Source organism: Squalius cephalus (genome assembly GCF_949319135.1).
Source record: "Squalius cephalus genome assembly, contig: scaffold_69, whole genome shotgun sequence".
NCBI lineage: Eukaryota > Metazoa > Chordata > Actinopteri > Cypriniformes > Leuciscidae > Squalius > Squalius cephalus.
This window is the reverse complement of record NW_027645795.1, coordinates 2,018-21,702: the sequence shown is the minus strand read 5'-3', so window position 1 is coordinate 21,702 and position 19,685 is coordinate 2,018. Positions and strand designations below refer to the sequence as shown.

Here is a 19,685-nt window from a genome sequence, read left to right as displayed (position 1 = left end):
ATGGGAACGACTGACATCTCTCTCTTTTCATACAGATTACATAAACTGAGAATATTTGTTTTTTATATATAAATTACTTTATTTAAAATAAGAGCATTCAAGCTTTATGCCTGTGTGCCTGTATGCCTGTGTGACTGAGTATTCGCTGAGGTACAGTTCATTTTCGGACTTGACTTCACTGACAGAGAGAAGACAGAACTCGCATCATGTTTATTTTTCTTTATTTGGCGAAAGCACAACACTTTGTTTTTATTATGAGTATACACAAAAAAATATACACACTTAACAGAATCGAATGATGTACAACACTTATATGTAAGATCAAAATCAACAGAATATTTTGAGTCTCTTTTGCACTGATAAGAAAAAAACGAGCTCGTCGCGCCAGCGCGACCGCCGACCCCATAGGGTTAATATAATGCCATAGCTCTGATTGTAATGCTATAAATATCACTTTTCACAAGTAGTTAACATTGAGAGCAGTTTTCGAGAGAGTTCCACATGTAATACTAGCTATTTCATATGCAAAGCTGTTAGCCAATCACAGCAGTGGGCGTTTACACTGAAGTCTCACAGCCAATCACAGCGGTTGGCGTTTACACTGAAGACTCACAGCCAATCACAGCTGTGGGTGTTTACACTGAAGTCTCACAGCCAATCACAGTGGTGGGTGTTTACACTGAAGTCTCACAGCCAATCACAGCTGTGGGTGTTTACACTGAAGACTCACAGCCAATCACAGCTGTGGGTGTTTACACTGAAGACTCACAGCCAATCACAGCGGTGGGTGTTTACACTGAAGTCTCACAGCCAATTACAGCTGTGGGCGTTTACACTGAAGACTCACAGCCAATCACAGCTGTGGCCGTTTACACTGAAGACTCATCGTAATCATACTCTAGATCTAATATTATCACATGGAATAGATGTTGATGCCGTTGAAATTCTGCAGCAGAGCGATGACATCTCAGATCATTATCTAGTCTCATGTAAAATTCATTTAGCCAAGGCTGCAAAGCTGACTCCGTGTTTCAAATATGTTAGACCTATCATTTCTACCACTAAAGATTGCTTTATTAATAATCTTCCTGATCAGTTTCACCATCTCAGCATCCCAGATGGCTTAGAAGAACTCGATATTGCAACAGAAACTTTTAACTCTCTCTTTTCAAGCACTTTAGACACAGTTGCTCCGTTGCGCTTAAAGAAGATTAAAGAAAATAGTCCAACGCCGTGGTACAACGAGCACGCTCAGGCCCTTAAGAAAGCAGCCAGAGAGATGGAGCGCAACTGGAAGAAAACAAAACTAGAGGTATTTCGCATTTCATGGAAAGAGAGCTCGATTGCTTACAGAAAGGCTTTAAAAGCTGCTAGATCTGCTTATTTTACAACCCTATTAGAAGAAAATAAACATAATCCTAGGTATTTAATTGAAATGGTGGCTAAACTAACGAAAAAGAAAGCATCAAGCACCGAAGTTTCCAAGCAACACAGCAGTAATGACTTTATGAACTTCTTCACTTATAAGATTGATAATATCAGGGAGAAAATGATAACTATGCAACCGTCTACTACAGTATCGCATCAGGCAGTGCATTGTAATCTCCAGGAGGAAAAATTTGATTCATTCGTTGCTATAGAAGAGGAAGAATTTACTAAACTCGTTAAATCATCTAAATCGACAACATGTATGTTAGACCCTATACCGACTAAGCTACTGAAAGAAATACTTCCAGAGGTCATAGATCTTCTTCTTAATATCATTAATTCATCTTTGTCTCTAGGATACGTACCAAAAACCTTTAAGCTGGCTATGATTAAACCGCTTGTTAAAAAAACGCAACTTGATTGTGCTGTTCTATGAACATTCTGCATTTATTTGATATAAAAGTTGCAGTAAAGTGACACCTTCTGTTCAAAGTTGGGTATTGCATATAATATTGTTAATGTCCTTACATGATGACATCACAAATGTGAGCCCAGCAGCAAAGAAGAGCATGCGGTCATGGCTACTATTGCTCCTTTATTTAAGTTGTTTTGAAGGCACTTTCGGTATGTAGATGTTGCTACATTATAATTCCTATGCATATTTAATTGTTATATCTTATATACCAGATGTAAATTTAGTTTTCTTTGTTTCGTGAATGCACAATCTGTTTCTGTTATAGTTGATGATAACTATATGCAATGTAAAAGCCTTTGTTGTGCTTATGCGAACATGTAATTGACTCTGTACATTTAGAATTCTGTATTTTGTATTTTTACAGTTTTACGTTATTCCTTGGGCAGCAGTAAACCTTGGAAACAATCCCTGTGTCTGTTGTCTTTGGGAGGCGTTATCTGACTGCATACTCAAGCAAGGCGTTTGAGATAAAGGGCAGAACAGTAAAACGAAAATCTTCAGTGACCAACTTCTAGTTTCTAACTCCACGGCGGGGAGCAAGCTAGCCCTTAACCTGTTAAGCTGCAACCCCACTTTTGAAAAATCCCCAGAAATGACATACCCAAACTGAATCAGATACAGTTCATGAACCCTTTGCACTAAAAGCACAAGTATGATCTCATTTGAAAGCTGACACCTGGTAGTTTATTGTAAATGTAGAATTAATTATTGTCATAATGATTTTTTTTTTTTTTTAAATAGCTTCAAAGTTTTGTAAAGTTATTAGAATTTTTTTTTTATGAAACATATTAATGAAAATAAAATTGAAGTTGGCACTGGAGCAATCTAGAAATGCACTACAGCTAAAGCCACATGTCTGACCATGTTATATTTAAAATATGAAGATAATAAGTCTAAAACTCTGTATTTAGTTAAATGTTTTTCAAGATCATGTCATGACTTTATTTTGATTAGGCTACTCTAAAAATGCTACTGATGTTTAGTCGTCTTCTAAGCATCCATTCAGACTTTTGTCTCTATTGTTTTGTGGTGCAAACGAGCCCCATTCAGTCTCAGTCTCCCCCTGCACACATTCACACCTCTCCAGACTGGTTATGGCTCGAAATATGCATTTCTTTTGTCTGCATTATAGTTACTAACGACTGGCTATTCACAGGGTTTTAATCCCTAATTTATTTTATCAAAGTTCTCACTTCACATTTGAAGTGCACTAAATAGTGGTCAAATGCACTAAAACATATCAGTAAGCATTCTTATTTAGAACAAAATTCATAAAAGAATAACCCCTGGTGGCAGGTGCACCTGGGCTAGCTAGCATGTTAGCTTAGCACACCATCAATACACGACCATTTATGAGATTAAAACCATGTTTGTGCTCCAAACTTACTTCATAACGCAATCGAGTGTTTTAAATAATCTTCTGTGATATAATTTGGCTTCAGATAAAAAAAAAATCAGACAGAAAACATTATTTATAGTTTTATGCACGATGATAAAGTCTATATCGATTAGCATTACATTATAAATATAATATAAAATATAAAATACCTGGCATGGCTTGAAGAACACAGGCAAATCAAATATCATAGCAAACATGTTTATTGTCTTCAAAACATCTTTTATCTGCATATTACAGCGATCTCTGTAGCTTTGTGTGTAGCAGTGACGTCCTGGAATGTCACATGATTATGGCTCTTCTTCATGTCCCCTATATGGATTATTTTTTGTGCATATAGCGCCCTCAGGCTATTGGTATGAATTGAAAACACTGCACATCTCAGTAAGAAGCGATCATAATGATTACATCGACGCATTTGGGTATAAATTCAATAAATATTATTCCTGTCTTTAGAAATATGACGTGAATCTATGAGAATATATCAATATTTCTCCAAGTTTGCACATTTTTGAGCTAAAAGCCCTGAAGGACGTTGTTTTGTGTATCGCTGTCATGACGACAGCACGGGAGTTTTTTATGAATGGAAGCGACTGACGCGCATAATTCATATTAAAGGTATGGACTCATTTTTTCATTTCATAACTCCTGACACAAATTAAGACATAACTGTCACTATAAGTTTCTCAGAATACAATAGTGGTCAAATACTGAAACTTGAGTATTATATCTTTTTAATGATGTATAGTTTGTCAAGGTATAACATTAAATCTGATAGTAACTTTGAACTATATAAATAAAAAAACGCTTCAGTGCGCCCACGCACTGGTGAAGCTTAACAGGTTAAGGTGATCTTCCTCCTACGATGTCTAAGTCAAGCTCCAAGTCTGGATCACGGAGGCAAGCATCTGATGCATCATGTTCGTCACGGCGCTCACGAGGCTCATCGGCCGTAACCACAGCTGCTGCAATGGCTAGAGCAGAGGCTGAAGCGGCTAAAGCAGAAATAGCGTTTGCTAAGAAGGAAAGTGAACTTAAAATACAACAAGCACAGCTTGAGACATCATTAGAGACTTTAAGGCTGCAAAAAAGAGCTGCAGCCATACAAGCGAAGGCAGAGGCTTTAGAAACAGCTGCAGAGCAAGAAAGTAGGGGGAATTCAAGCGTAATAGACCTACCTATAGAGGATACAACAGAACGCACACAGGCTTACTTATCGGAACAAGCGGATAGTGCTGTCGATTCACAAATGCCAGTACTGGATGGGCCGTTTTATGATAACGGACGCATAAACGTGTCAGAAGTGCAACAACCACAAACAACTGAATCCTACATGCAGCAGGAGGACCAGCGTGGTTTTTATGCCATACCACTCAAGTCTCAGCCTGTCGATGCAGAGTGTGTGCAGTACCCTACCATTTCGCAATCTAAGGATGTACAGTTGTCATGCCCGGCTCAGCATGAGTCACACTTCAGGTCACCTCGAGATGTGCATCACCCACGATCTGCACCATTTCCAGGCAGTGAGGAAAGGAGAGGAGACAGAAGGGTGCCGCTCGACTATTATCAGACTCAGTCAGCTACACCTTTACAAGCTGGACAGTATCAAGGTAATCTGTATGCAAATAATCAAATGTCTGATGTCGTCAAGTTTATCACAAGACGTGAATTAGTGTCAACCGGCCTTACACAGTTTAACGATCATCCAGAGACTTTCAGAGCATGGAGGGCATCCTTCATAAATGCCACTAAAGATCTTAACCTCTCACCTAGTGAGGAGATGGACTTGCTAGTGAAATGGCTTGGGTGTGAGTCAGCTGAGCATGCAAAACGGATCAGAGCTGTGCACATTAACCATCCGCTACAAGGGCTCAGGCTGATTTGGGACAGACTTTATGAAACATATGGCTCGCCAGAAATGGTAGAAAGTGCTCTATTCGCTAAACTGGAGAGCTTCCCAAAAATAGCAAACAGAGACAGTCACAGACTGCGCGATCTGGGAGATTTGCTCATGGAGGTCCAAGCAGCTAAGCAGGATGGCAATCTAATGGGTCTTTCCTATCTAGACACACCACGGGGAGTAAATCCGATAATTCAGAAATTGCCATTCAGCTTACAAGAGAAGTGGCTCACGGTGGGATCTAAGTATAAAGAGGACTGCAGAGTTTCCTTTCCACCCTTCAAGTTTTTAGTAGACTTTGTGTGTCAGCAAGCTAAAATGCGCAACGATCCAAGTTTCTTTCTCACAGCTGTACAGGAAGAAACTCGCAAACCAAACAAACAGTTCAACAAATCTGTTTTTCCCAGAGCTGTCATCACACACAAGACACAGGTCTCCTCTGAGAATTCATCAGCTGCCAGCGAACTCAAAAATAAGGTAAATCCAGCAAAACAGTGCTTTCTACACAATAAGCCTCACCCTCTGTTCAGATGTAGAGGATTCAGGATGAAACCTATGGAAGAGAGAAAGTCATTGCTCAAACAACAAGGCATATGCTTTAAATGTTGCAGCTCCATATCCCACATGGCAAAGAACTGTGATCAGGATGTTAAGTGTTCAGAATGTGGCAGCGTTACCCACATGGCTGCGCTCCATCCAGGCCCAGCACCATGGATGAAAGAACCACAATGGCCGACATCAGAGGATCACAAAGTGAGTGAGGACGTACCTGTGGAATCTGAGGTTTCCTCAGCTTGTACAGAGGTGTGTGGAGACGGTCAACTTCCACGCTCATGCTCCAAGGTATGTCTCGTGAAAGTATTTCCTGAAGGCCACCCAGAAAAGGCAGTCAAAACATATGTGATACTAGATGATCAAAGCAACAGATCGCTCGCAAGATCAGAATTCTTCGATCTGTTTGACATTACAGAGTGTAACGTAGCCTACACTCTCAAAACATGCGCAGGCACAGTCGAAACAGAAGGCAGGCTAGCACGAGGCTTTCAAGTGGAGTCCTTTGATGGAAGCTTAGTCTTACCCTTACCAGTACTACTTGAGTGTAACGAAATTCCAGACAATCGCTCTGAAATCCCCACTCCAGGAGTAGTTAGTAACCACAGGCACCTAAAACATCTTGCAAGGTACATTCCAGAGCCCGATCATCATGTTCCCATTCTTCTCCTGTTAGGCAGAGATATGATCAGAGTCCACAAAGCCCATAAGCAAGTGAATGGGCCACCAAATGCTCCCTTTGCACAAAAGTTGGACTTCGGGTGGGTAATCATCGGAGACATGTGCCTCGGGAAAGTTCATAAACCGACTTTCATCCAAACTTACCACACCAACATTATGGAAAACGGTCAGTCTACATACTTTCACCCATGTCCTAACAACTACACTGTAAAGGATAGATCCCAAAGCGAATCACTCACCAAGTCCCTTATCAAGGAGCGGACTCGAAGACTAACAGAATGGGATGTATTTCAGAGAACAAAAGATGACGAGAGAACAGCTCAGTCTATCGAGGACGGACTCTTTCTGCAGATCATGGACAGAGAAGTCTATAAAGACGAGGAAAATTCATGGGTTGCCCCACTCCCATTCAAGCAGCCAAGGCAATATCTTCCATACAATCGTCCACAAGCTGTGGAACACTTCAATTCACTTCTACGGTCGTTCAGGAAGAAGCCTGAGATGAAAAAGGACTTTGTAGCCTTTATGGAGCAGCTATTCCAAAATGATCATGCAGAAATAGCTCCTTCAGTTGGTCCGAATGAACAGTGTTGGTATCTACCTTCTTTTGCTGTATACCATCCCAAAAAGCCATCCCAGATCCGAGTGGTCTTTGACTCGAGTGCTCAATGCAAAGGGGCATCACTGAACAAGGTTCTCTTGACGGGTCCTGACCTCAACAACAGTCTCCTCGGTGTCCTCATGCGGTTTCGCAAAGAGCCTATCGCCTTCATGGTAGATATACAGCAAATGTTCCACTGCTTTAAAGTGCGACCTGCAGACAGGAACCACCTCAGGTTCCTCTGGTTTCATGAAAATAACCCAGAGAACGAGGTCACGGAATACCGTATGAAGGTACACGTATTTGGGAACAGTCCCTCTCCGGCAGTGGCCATTTACTGTCTTCGTCGTGCAGCTCAAGAAGGACAAGAGGAATTCGGTCAAGACGCCCTACAGTTCGTGGAGCAAGACTTTTATATGGATGACGGATTGAAGTCCTTACCTTCCGCAGAGATGGCAATTGACCTGTTAAAAAGGACACAAGACATGCTGGCTGGATCTAACTTGAAGTTGCATAAACTGGCTTCAAACAGCAAGGAAGTTATGGGAGCATTCCCATCTGAGGATTACGCCAATTCAATGAAAGAACTGGATTTAGGTGTTAGCTCACTTCCTATGCAACGCAGTCTTGGTTTGCTTTGGAATCTGGACACAGACTGCTTCAACTTCCACGTCCAAAAGGATAGAAGGCCTTACACTAGGCGTGGACTGCTGTCAGTTATAAACAGTTTGTATGACCCACTAGGATTTGTGGCCCCCATCACAGTTCAGGGCAAAGTACTATTGAGGGAGCTAACTGAAAATGCTGCTGACTGGGATGCACCCTTACCTGTGAACAAACAAAAGGTGTGGGAGGAGTGGAGAGATTCTCTGCAGGAACTGCAACATGTACAAGTCCCAAGAAGCTATGGGCCCACATCGTTGTCAGGCGCCAAGTTCAAGGAGCTCTGTGTTTTTTCAGACGCTTCTGAGAAAGTAATAGCAGCAGTTGCTTACCTCAAAACAGTTGATTCAGATGGTAGCTGTCATATGGGGTTCATCACAGGCAAAGCAAGGCTAGCGCCACAACCAGAGCACACTATACCTCGTCTGGAACTCTGTGCGGCTGTCTTGGCAGTGAACATGATGGAAACCATCATTGCAGAGATTGCTGTCAAATTCAATGAGATCACCTTCTACACAGATAGTAGAGTGGTCCTTGGCTATATCCACAACGAGAAACGTAGATTTCATGTCTATGTAAGCAATCGTGTACAGAGAATCCGGACAAGCACTAATCCAGAACAATGGCATTATGTGAGCTCAGAGCATAATCCAGCTGATGTCGCAACACGACCATTAGCTCCAACCAAATTGCAGGACACTATCTGGTTCAGTGGACCAGCATTCTTGCATCATCCAAAAACAGAGACTTTCCCTAGAGAACCCTTCGCACTTGTTGATCCTGATCGAGATTCAGAAGTTCGTCCACAAGTAACAGTGTTGCATACCACCGTCTCACATCGCTTTGAACGCTTTTCGGACTGGAGCCGTCTGATCCGAGCTGTTGGAAAGCTGATTCATATTGCACGCTCTTATAAGCAGGGTCAAATCGACACCCCTCAGGCATGCAAAGGATGGCACTGTTGCAAACTTCCTCTTAGTGCTGACATAATACTTCAGAGCACAGAAGTGGTCATACGAGCAGTACAACAGGAAACCTTTGCTGACGAGTTGGAGTGCCTCAAACGGAACAAACCACTTCCCAAAACTAGCACACTCCGAAAACTGGATCCCTTCATTGATCAAAGCGGACTGTTGAAGGTCGGAGGTCGTCTGGTCAAAGCAGACCTTGGTTCTGAAGAAAAGAGACCCCTCCTCATACCTGGTAGGAACCATGTAGCATTACTTCTAACACGACACTTTCATGAGCAAACACATCATCAGGGTCGTCACTTCACGGAGGGAGCGATAAGATCTGCCGGCTACTGGATAATAGGAGGCAAAAGACGTGTGAACAGTCTCATCCATTCCTGTGTTGTATGCCGCAGACTCAGGAGGGGTTGCGAAACTCAAAAGATGGCAGATCTGCCCGCTGACAGGCTCAGCATAGAGCCTCCCTTCACACATGTGGGATTAGATGTGTTTGGCCCCTGGTCAGTGTCTGCTCGTAGGACAAGAGGCGGCTATGCAGAAAGCAAAAGATGGGCGGTGCTGTTCACATGTCTAAGTGTCAGAGCCATTCATATAGAAGTGATCGAGTCCCTAGATACCTCCAGTTTCATTAATGCTTTAAGGAGGTTTCTGGCAATCCGGGGTCCAGTGAAACGGATTCGCTCTGATAGAGGGACCAATTTCATTGGAGCTTGTAAAGACCTGCAAATTCCTTCCAATGTTGATGAAAAGGCGGTGAAACAATTCTTGTCAGATCACGGCTGCATATGGACTTTCAACCCTCCACATTCGTCGCACATGGGGGGTGCATGGGAAAGGATGATTGGTATTGCTCGTAGGATTTTGGACTCTATGCTTCTTCAGATGTCATCCTCTAAACTCACACACGAGGTACTCTCCACCTTCATGGCTGAAGTTACTGCCATTATAAACAACAGACCACTGATACCTGTGTCTACCGATCCAACAGATCCTTTCATCCTAACACCTACCACATTACTTACCCAAAAGACTGGTCCTAGCTCAGTTCCACCTGGGGACTTTGGGAAGCCTGATCTGTACAAACAACAGTGGCGTACTGTGCAAAGCCTCGCAACCACTTTCTGGGACAGATGGCGTAAACAGTATCTTTCGACCCTACAGCATCGTCGAAAATGGCAACATCAACAGCCCAACGTTTCAAAAGGATGCATAGTTCTGCTCAAGGACTCTCAGTCAAAACGGAACGATTGGCCCCTGGGCATCATAACGGAAACGTACCCCAGCCAAGATGGGCGAGTTCGAAAAGTACAAGTAAAAATCATTGGGAAAGATGGACCCAAACTGTTTCTGAGACCTATTAATGAGGTAGTACTCCTCCTCCATGAAGATTCGGAATAGACCGTTCAGGTTTACACTCAAGTAAGAAGGTTTGGTATTTCCTGAATACCAGACGGGGAGTGTGCTGTTCTATGAACATTCTGCATTTATTTGATATAAAAGTTGCAGTAAAGTGACACCTTCTGTTCAAAGTTGGGTATTGCATATAATATTGTTAATGTCCTTACATGATGACATCACAAATGTGAGCCCAGCAGCAAAGAAGAGCATGCGGTCATGGCTACTATTGCTCCTTTATTTAAGTTGTTTTGAAGGCACTTTCGGTATGTAGATGTTGCTACATTATAATTCCTATGCATATTTAATTGTTATATCTTATATACCAGATGTAAATTTAGTTTTCTTTGTTTCGTGAATGCACAATCTGTTTCTGTTATAGTTGATGATAACTATATGCAATGTAAAAGCCTTTGTTGTGCTTATGCGAACATGTAATTGACTCTGTACATTTAGAATTCTGTATTTAGTATTTTTACAGTTTTACGTTATTCCTTGGGCAGCAGTAAACCTTGGAAACAATCCCTGTGTCTGTTGTCTTTGGGAGGCGTTATCTGACTGCATACTCAAGCAAGGCGTTTGAGATAAAGGGCAGAACATTGATCCTACAGAATTAGTCAATTACAGGCCGATCTCGAATCTACCTTTTCTGTCAAAGATATTAGAAAAAGCAGTATCTTCACAACTGTGTTCCTTTCTTGAAAGAAATGATATCTGTGAGGATTTTCAGTCAGGATTTAGACCGTACCATAGTACTGAGACTGCTCTCGTTAGAGTCATAAATGATTTGCTCTTATCATCCGATCGTGGTTGTATCTCTTTATTAGTGTTACTCGATCTTAGTGCTGCGTTTGACACTATTGACCATAACATTCTTTTAAATAGACTCGAAAATTATGTTGGCATTAGTGGAATTGCACTAGCATGGTTTAAATCATGCTACCATTAGGAGATATCATTAGGAAGCATGGCATTAGCTTTCACTGTTATGCCGACGATACTCAGCTCGATATTTCTTCACGAACGAAACTTACCAATTCACAAAATTAACGGAATGCATAGCAGATATAAAAAATTGGATGCCTCGTAATTTCCTACTTCTAAATTCTGAAAAAACAGAGTTTCTAATTATTGGACAAAAAACGTCCTCACGTAATAACCTAGAATACTGTCTAACACTTGATGGCTGCTCTGTTAAGTCTTTGTCGTCGGTTAGGAACCTGGGTGTGCTCTTTGATACCAATCTTTCATTTGAAAGTCACTTGTCTAGTATCTGTAAAACCGCATTTTTCCATCTTAAAAATATATCTAAATTACGACATATGCTCTCTTTGACAAATGCGGAACAATTAGTTCATGCGTTCATGACCTCAAGGCTAGATTACAGTAATGCTCTACTGGGTGGTTGCCCTGCACGCTTAAGAAACAAACTATAGCTGGTCCAAAACGCAGCAGCTCGAGTTCTTACCAGAACCAGGAAGTATGACCATATTAGCCCGGTTCTGTCAACACTAAACTGGCTCCCTATTAAACATCGCATCAATTTTAAAATATTGCTGATTACTCTCAAAGCACTAAATGGTTTAGCTCCGCAGTGCTTGAGCGAGCTCTTAACGCATTATAGTCCTTCACGTCTATTGCAATCTCAAAATTCCGGCCAGTTGATAATACCTAGAATATCTAAATCAACTGCTGGCGGTAGATCCTTCTCCTATTTAGCACCAAAACTCTGGAACAGTCTTCCTACCATTGTCCGGGAAGCAGACACACTCTGTCAGTTCAAAGCTAGACTAAAAACACATCTCTTTGACCTTCAAGCTTCATGCCTGTGTGTCTGTATGCCTGTTTGACTGAGTATTCAGTCAAACAGGCATACAGAGTATGCATATGTAAAGGTAGTTAGGGAGTTCTTCCCCTTAAACGGCCTCCCGCTACATATGCCAACAACACTGTGAAATATTTAGTGGCAATTTCTCCCTCTGGAATGATCATGTTTATTTCAGATGCTAATGGTGGCAGATGCAGTGACGGGGACATCACACAGAACTCAGGGTTTCTGGACTATTTGCGTGCTGGAGATGAGGTGATGGGGGATCGTGGTTTCACAATCAGGGATTTGCTGGAGGAGCATAGAGTGAACTTCATCATTCCAGCATTTACATGCAGAGGAAGCCAGCTGACCAACGAGGAGGTAACACGTACACGGCGCATTGCTCACGCACACATTCATGTTGAACGGGTAATAAGGCGTCTGAAGGTGTACAAGATTCTTTCGCAAACAGTGCCAATTAGCTTGGTCCCAAATATTGATAAGATGCTCAAGATCTGTGCTGGTCTAGTGAATTTAAGAGGTGAGCTTATTTCAAGTGAAGAGTGAGAACGAGAAGAGAGTTAATATTGCACTCCAACACACACACACATTAATAAAAAAAAAAAAAAATTATGATACAATGTATTATCTAACTTTTGTATCTAACACCTTGCATTTTTAATACTTTTTTCTTGTTTTTATTTTAACTACATTTTTGTTTTCCTATTGATACTTTTATTCAGTACTCTTGATGTTTGCAGTGTGTAAGTTATAACACCTGGTATCTGCTTACTGTATTTTCAAAAGATCCAGGTATTTAGGGCAGAGCTTCAATTTCTTTGCAACAAAATCATCCACTAATCTTGGAAGCATGTGTGAAAAATAAAAATTCTGGAGTTGTTTCATGTGTGTGTGGCACGAAGGGATACACATTTCAAGGCTTAGGCCCACCCAAAGAATGAACTATTTTGTTCTAACCAGGCACTCAAGTTTGTTGATGGATAGCCAGAGACAGTGGTCCAGTACAAAAATAGAATTTTTTTTTTTCACTCCAACAATGATTGAGATTTCTCAGTAAACAACATGCACTGTACACCAAATCAAATAACAAAACACACACTCAATATTCACTCCACTCACTATACTCTATTCACAACGCACACACGAGAGAGGAGGACAATACCTCTTCTGCTTATACCGAGGTTTACCGCAGTCCGCCAGATCCAGGCCGTATCCAGATCAGATGAAGGACCTACGCCTGGACGCGACGACAACGCAGTACTGAAGTGTCAACTAGTCTCTTCGTTTCTGAAGTGAGGTGGACTCCGGCCGTATCCAGATTAGATGGTGGATCTGCACCTGGACCCAACCATGACGCATCCCTGAAGTGTCGGCTTCATCAACACGACCAATCTGACTTCTGCCCTGTAACGCTCCCTGGATCATAATCATACACTGGTCGCTCGTTGGCCAGAGGAGAACTGGCCTCCAACTGAGCTTGAGTTCTCCCGAGGTTTTTTCTCCATTCTGTCACCTGATGGAGTTTTGGTTCCTTGCCACTGTTGCCTTGGCTTTGGCTTGCTTAGTTGGGGACATTTAATATTCAACGATATTATTGATCTGCCTAATTAGGGTGGACAATGATGCAATTTTCTTCTAGAAACAAACTTTGTTGTATTATTTTCATTTTATCAATGTGAAGCTGCTTTGATACAATCTGTATTGTAAAAAGCGCTATATAAATAAAGGTGACTTGACCTGACTTGACAATAGGGTGGAATCTTACCAGTGGGAGGCTAGTGGCTCGTGCAATGAGCATCCATGAAAAACACCCCAATCACACGTGTCAAATTTCACACACCGCAAGAGAAATGACCACACTTGGTGAACACGCAGCCACAGCACACCAAGGGACCCGCCACCAAAAGAGGCACTGCACCCACTGGCAGTTCTCAGCACCTGGACAATGGACAGACAATGGAAGTTAAATGAAATTACACACAAAAATTACAATACACAATGTCTAATAAGCCACACGTTCTAAAGCCCAAGGTGATACTGGGGTTAGCAATATGAACAGAGACTCAATCACACAATAAATCAAAAATAAACAATCAAACCTGGACAAATCACATAAAAGGTCAAAAAGAAAAATCACAATTAGGCCAATCCTCTTGGATATCAGCAGAAAGAAAAGGCCTCCATACAAGAGTTAAAAGAAATAAACACAAAACAAACCAATCAAAATGGTGTCAGTCCATCAAACACTCTACACTCAAACACTGATTCACAACAAAGACAGGAAGAAGGATCAAACAGTGTTAAACAGGCAACGATGTAACACGCTAGCCAGCCGCCTGTTAACTTGAGCTAATAATTGAGTTCAATACGCCTTGGTCCAGTGTGAAAAGGCAGTCGGGTACGACGTAAATCCATGAACATGTAACGTGAAGAGTATAAGCAAAGCAGCAGATGTTCAGCGTCGATGTAGCCAACTGACGGCCGCACCCCCGGTTAAATAGCACTCCCTAAAATGCACAGGATGTCCATTTACAAATATGTCCCACATTAACCATTCAACTATTACTCAGTATAGCAACATACCTATGATTAACAGCGTTGAGTCACAGGCCCTGAGCCAGTGTTGTAGTCGAGTCACCAATGTCGAGTCCGAGTCGAGTCTCGAGTCCCCAGTGTTCGAGTCCGAGTCACCAAAGAAGAGTCAGAGTCCGAGTTGAGTCTCGAGTCCCCAGTGTTCGAGTCCGAGTGCAGTCACCATTACCTGAGTTCGAGTCCGAGTCGACTCTCGAGTCCCCAGTGTTCGAGTCCGAGTCACCAAAGAAGAGTCCGAGTCGAGTCGAGTCACCATTACCTGAGTTTGAGTCCGAGACGAGTCTCGAGTCCCCAGTGTTCGAGTCCGAGTGGAGTCACCATTATCTGAGTTCGAGTCCGAGTCGAGTCTCGAGTCCCCAGTGTTCGAGTCCGAGTGGAGTCACCATTACCTGAGTTCGAGTCCGAGTCGAGTCTCGAGTCCCCAGTGTTCGAGTCCGAGTGGAGTCACCATTATCTGAGTTCGAGTCCGAGTCGAGTCTCGAGTCCCCAGTGTTCGAGTCCGAGTGGAGTCACCATTACCTGAGTTCGAGTCCGAGTCGAGTCTCGAGTCCCCAGTGTTCGAGTCCGAGTCACCAAAGAAGAGTCCGAGTCGAGTCCGAGTCGAGTCACCATTACCTGAGTTTGAGTCCGAGACGAGTCTCGAGTCCCCAGTGTTCGAGTCCGAGTGGAGTCACCATTACCTGAGTTCGAGTCCGAGTCGAGTCTCGAGTCCCCAGTGTTCGAGTCCGAGTGGAGTCACCATTATCTGAGTTCGAGTCCGAGTCGAGTCTCGAGTCCCCAGTGTTCGAGTCCGAGTGGAGTCACCATTACCTGAGTTCGAGTCCGAGTCGAGTCTCGAGTCCCCAGTGTTCGAGTCCGAGTCGAGTCACCATTACCTGAGTTCGAGTCCGAGTCGAGTCTCGAGTCCCCAGTGTTCGAGTCCGAGTTCGAGTCCCCAGTGTTCAAGTCAGAGTCACCAAAGAAGAGTCCGAGTCGAGTCTCGAGTCCCCAGTTTTCGAGTCCGAGTGGAGTCACCATTACCTGAGTTCGAGTCCGAGTCGAGTCTCGAGTCCCCAGTGTTCGAGTCCGAGTCACCAAAGAAGAGTCCGAGTCGAGTCAGAGTCGAGTCACCATTACCTGAGTTCGAGTCCGAGTCGAGTCTCGAGTCCCCAGTGTTCGAGTCCGAGTGGAGTCACCATTACCTGAGTTCGAGTCCGAGTCGACTCTCGAGTCCCCAGTGTTCGAGTCCGAGTCACCAAAGAAGAGTCCGAGTCGAGTCACCATTACCTGAGTTCGAGTCCGAGTCGAGTCTCGAGTCCCCAGTGTTCAAGTCCGAGTCACCAAAGAAGAGTCTGAGTCGAGTCTCGAGTCCCCAGTGTTCGAGTCCGAGTCACCAAAGAAGAGTCCGAGTCGAGTCAGAGTCGAGTCACCATTACCTGAGTTCGAGTCCGAGTCGAGTCTCGAGTCCCCAGTGTTCGAGTCCGAGTGAAGTCACCATTACCTGAGTTCGAGTCCGAGTCGAGTCTCGAGTCCCCAGTGTTCGAGTCCGAGTGGAGTCACCATTACCTGAGTTCGAGTCCGAGTCGAGTCTCGAGTCCCCAGTGTTCGAGTCCGAGTGGAGTCACCATTACCTGAGTTCGAGTCCGAGTCGAGTCTCGAGTCCCCAGTGTTCGAGTCCGAGTCGAGTCACCATTACCTGAGTTCGAGTCCGAGTCACCAAAGAAGAGTCCGAGTCGAGTCCGAGTGGAGTCACCATTACCTGACTTCGAGTTCGAGTCCGAGTCGAGTCTCGAGTCCCCAGTGTTCGAGTCCGAGTCGAGTCACCATTACCTGAGTTCGAGTCCGAGTCACCAAAGAAGAGTCCGAGTCGAGTCCGAGTGGAGTCACCATTACTTACTTGAATGACTTGCCTGATCATTTTTGGATAAAGGTTGATGTTTCTGATCAGAAGCCTTTATCAGACACATTGACTAGAGTGCTGATACAGAAACCTCCCAGAAAAAGTGAATTTCATGTATGATCATGTAATTGAATTTGATTACATTTTAAAATTTGATTACATTTAAGAATTTAAAATGAGAGATGAAGCACACATTTAATAAGAGGGTCTGATTAGAATTTCACCAACAGCCTCCACCAAACAAGTAAATGGGAAATAAGCAAATCAGAATACAGCGCACCAGAACAGCAGTATGTGCACAAGCGTGAACCACTAGTGTTTCTTCTTGCTGCGTATCTTTTACTGTACATGGTTTCTGCCACTGCAAACTGGTGAGTGGGCTTAGCTGATCAACAGCCGGTGTTGCTATTTTCAAGGAGGTCCTTTTTTATCATGTAAATCGACGCAAATAGACAGCTGAAGATGATTTTTAAGTAGCGCAGGGCACTGATGGACCCATAAACATTCTACATCTTATGGCAACCCCAGAGTGGGCGAGAAATATTGCAGCAAGCAGCATATAAACAAGACATTGTGGAAAGGGGTAGAGTGAACTATTTGCGCTTCATTACGATACAGTTTTGCTAAAATATTCATCTCCGTATTGAAGGAAAGTAAGGCACTTCTTGTGCAACAGATGGACAGAGGCTGTAAAAGCAGTTGGAATTGGTCTTGGCTGAAACTTGAAACTACAATCAAGGTCCATGCAGTCAAACACACATTCGTACTGTCTGACTTTAAAGGAGACATATCATGCTTTTAAATTGTTCCTGTTTACATATAAATGATACATTTGTAGTCTATATAAAGCGGAACTGCAATGCTTGGGTCTGAATTCCTCATTATTATAGCTCCACAGGCCCCTTTTCTACCCCTTTTCTGATGTGCGTCTGAGAGCAACTCGTTTTGGTGCGGTCTCTTTAAATACAATTGAGACACTTCATACCCCGCCCCCTCTCCAGGTTGTAGCGGTGACACTCGGTTCAACCAAAGAGTATCTTTGTATCTTCATATGGATGTATCGCAATGGTATGTTACTGTATTTACACATGAAACTTTGGTCTTCCGACCTTTTACCACCGTGTCGATTTATTTTGATTAATATGTGCGAGGGAGAGAGAGCAAGACAGCGTCTAGTTTGGAGACAGTGAAGTCTTGTTTACACTTTCGCCTGGCTCTGAGAGAGAGAGTGTGCGCACGCGACCGGGGTCTCTCTCTCTCTGCTCGTTCTTTCAGTTAAACATGCGCCCTGTCACAAGCGCAGCAGTTCATCTACATTGGACTGATGACCACACCTGTGTTCTTATAGAGTGGAGAGTGGCTAATGAAAGGGAGGAAAGAAAAGAAAGAGCGACGAGAGAGAGGGGAAAGATTCCTTCTGCTTTTAGAAATAATTGCTAAAAAAAAATAATAAAGAAAACAAATGTTACATACCCTCTTTCCATTTATTTGTTAGTAAGTTCATTTTGTAATGTTGTTTTAGCAAGTTTTATTACAAAACACTTAATTCCCAGGGATTTACATTAGTTAGATTGCCAGTTGTGTTTAATATGTGGCATTGAGTAATTAATATTTTTAAAGGGTGTTGTGTGTGCACTTATTTTGTGGCAGATTCCAGATGTTTTTTGAAACAAGCAAATTGCAGGTATATCTGGAAAATATGAGTGCCGCACTATAGAGAAATACCCACACTCCAGACACATTTAAAATGTATTTGCTTTATTTTTGTATATTTTTTTACTTTTAAATGGATACAGAATGCAAAGCTTAAAACAAAATCTCAAAACTTTGGCACAAAGTAGTGTAATAGAGCTTAAAGCACCACCGAAAGCAAAAGTTTTAAAACTTTTTTTATTAAAGTGTCATCTTGAGGGAAGATAATGAACTTCATCAGCTTCAGTAAGGTAACCTTTCAAAAGATCTAAAGGGACTTTATTACTAACAATCTCATTTGTTGGGCGTCACTTTAAAATAATTCAAAATCTGTTTCTTTAAAAGCATGTGTACAAGATGAGAACTTTACACCCTGGGTAATTTTTGGATTTCCACTTGAATTTTTCCTACCCAAATTTAAAGTAAATAATTTGTAAAAAATTAAGCTTGAATATGTGATATGTAGCTAGAACACCAGCACCTCGATGTCCTTTTTTTCCACCCAAGGTCGAAATCAGTGACTGGATGGACTACTGTGAAAGTCGGAGGTCGGGGCGGAGGTCAGCTCCATCTTTAAAATATAGGCAAGGCAAGGCAAGTTTATTTATATAGCACATTTCATACACAATGGCAATTCAAAGTGCTTTACATAGAAGAAATTAAAATAATAAAAAGAAATAAGAATAATTAAAACAGTTTAGAAAAATAAAAAATAAAATACAGTACAGTCGGACGAATATTGGCACAGTGCTCATTCAGTAAATGCACAGCTAAACAGATGTGTTTTGAGTCTGGATTTGAATGTGACTACTGTAGGAGCACATCTCTCCTCTGGAAGCTGGTTCCAGCTGCGGCTGGCATAATAGCTAAAAGCAGACTCGCCATGCTTAGAGTGAACCCTTGGTATTTCTAGCTGATATGATCCTAGTGATCTGAGTGATCTGTTGGGTTTATATTCAGTGAGCATATCTGCAATGTATTGAGGTCCTAGGCCATTGAATGATTTATATACCAGTAATAATACTTTAAAATCAATCCTAAATGTAACTGGGAGCCAGTGTAAAGACCTGAGGACTGGTGTGATATGTTCATATTTTCTGGTTCTGCTCAGAATCCTGGCGGCAGTGTTCTGTATGAGCTGCAACTGTCTTATGGTCTTTTTGGGAAGGCCAGTGAGGAGTCCATTACAATAATCCACCCTGCTGGTGATGAAAGCATGCACAAGTTTCTCTAAGTCTTGTCTGGAAACAAAGCATCTTATTCTTGCAATATTTTTCAGATGATAGTATGCTGATTTAGTTATTGCTTTGACATGACTACTGAAACTAAGGTCTGACTCTTGTGTCACACCAAGATTCCTGACTTGATGTTTAGTTGTTTGACCCCTAGAGTGAAGGTATGCGTTCACCTTGAGAACTTCATCTTTGTTTCCAAACACAATGACTTCAGTTTTGTCTTTGTTTAACTGAAGAAAGTTTTGACACATCCAACTTTTGACTTCATCAATGCATTGGCACAGGGAGTCAATGGGGCTATAATCGTTAGGCGATAGGGCTAAGTAGAGCTGTGTGTCGTCTGCATAGCTGTGGTAAGCAATTTAGTTCTTTCTCATTATTTGGCTCATTGGGA

General features: G+C 42.5%; 1 protein-coding gene across 1 annotated transcript; it reads left to right on the top strand.

The window, feature by feature from the left end:
• Positions 1-1,920: 1,920 nt before the first annotated feature.
• LOC307154241 (uncharacterized protein) lies at positions 1,921-18,747 on the top strand (the record flags this gene model as incomplete). Its single annotated transcript, XM_079899016.1, has 3 exons — positions 1,921-2,458; positions 4,148-5,227; positions 18,641-18,747. Exons 2-3 carry the CDS (start codon positions 4,165-4,167, stop codon positions 18,745-18,747), a joined length of 1,170 nt encoding a protein of 389 aa, XP_079755142.1. The 5' UTR covers positions 1,921-2,458; positions 4,148-4,164.
• Positions 18,748-19,685: the final 938 nt, after the last annotated feature.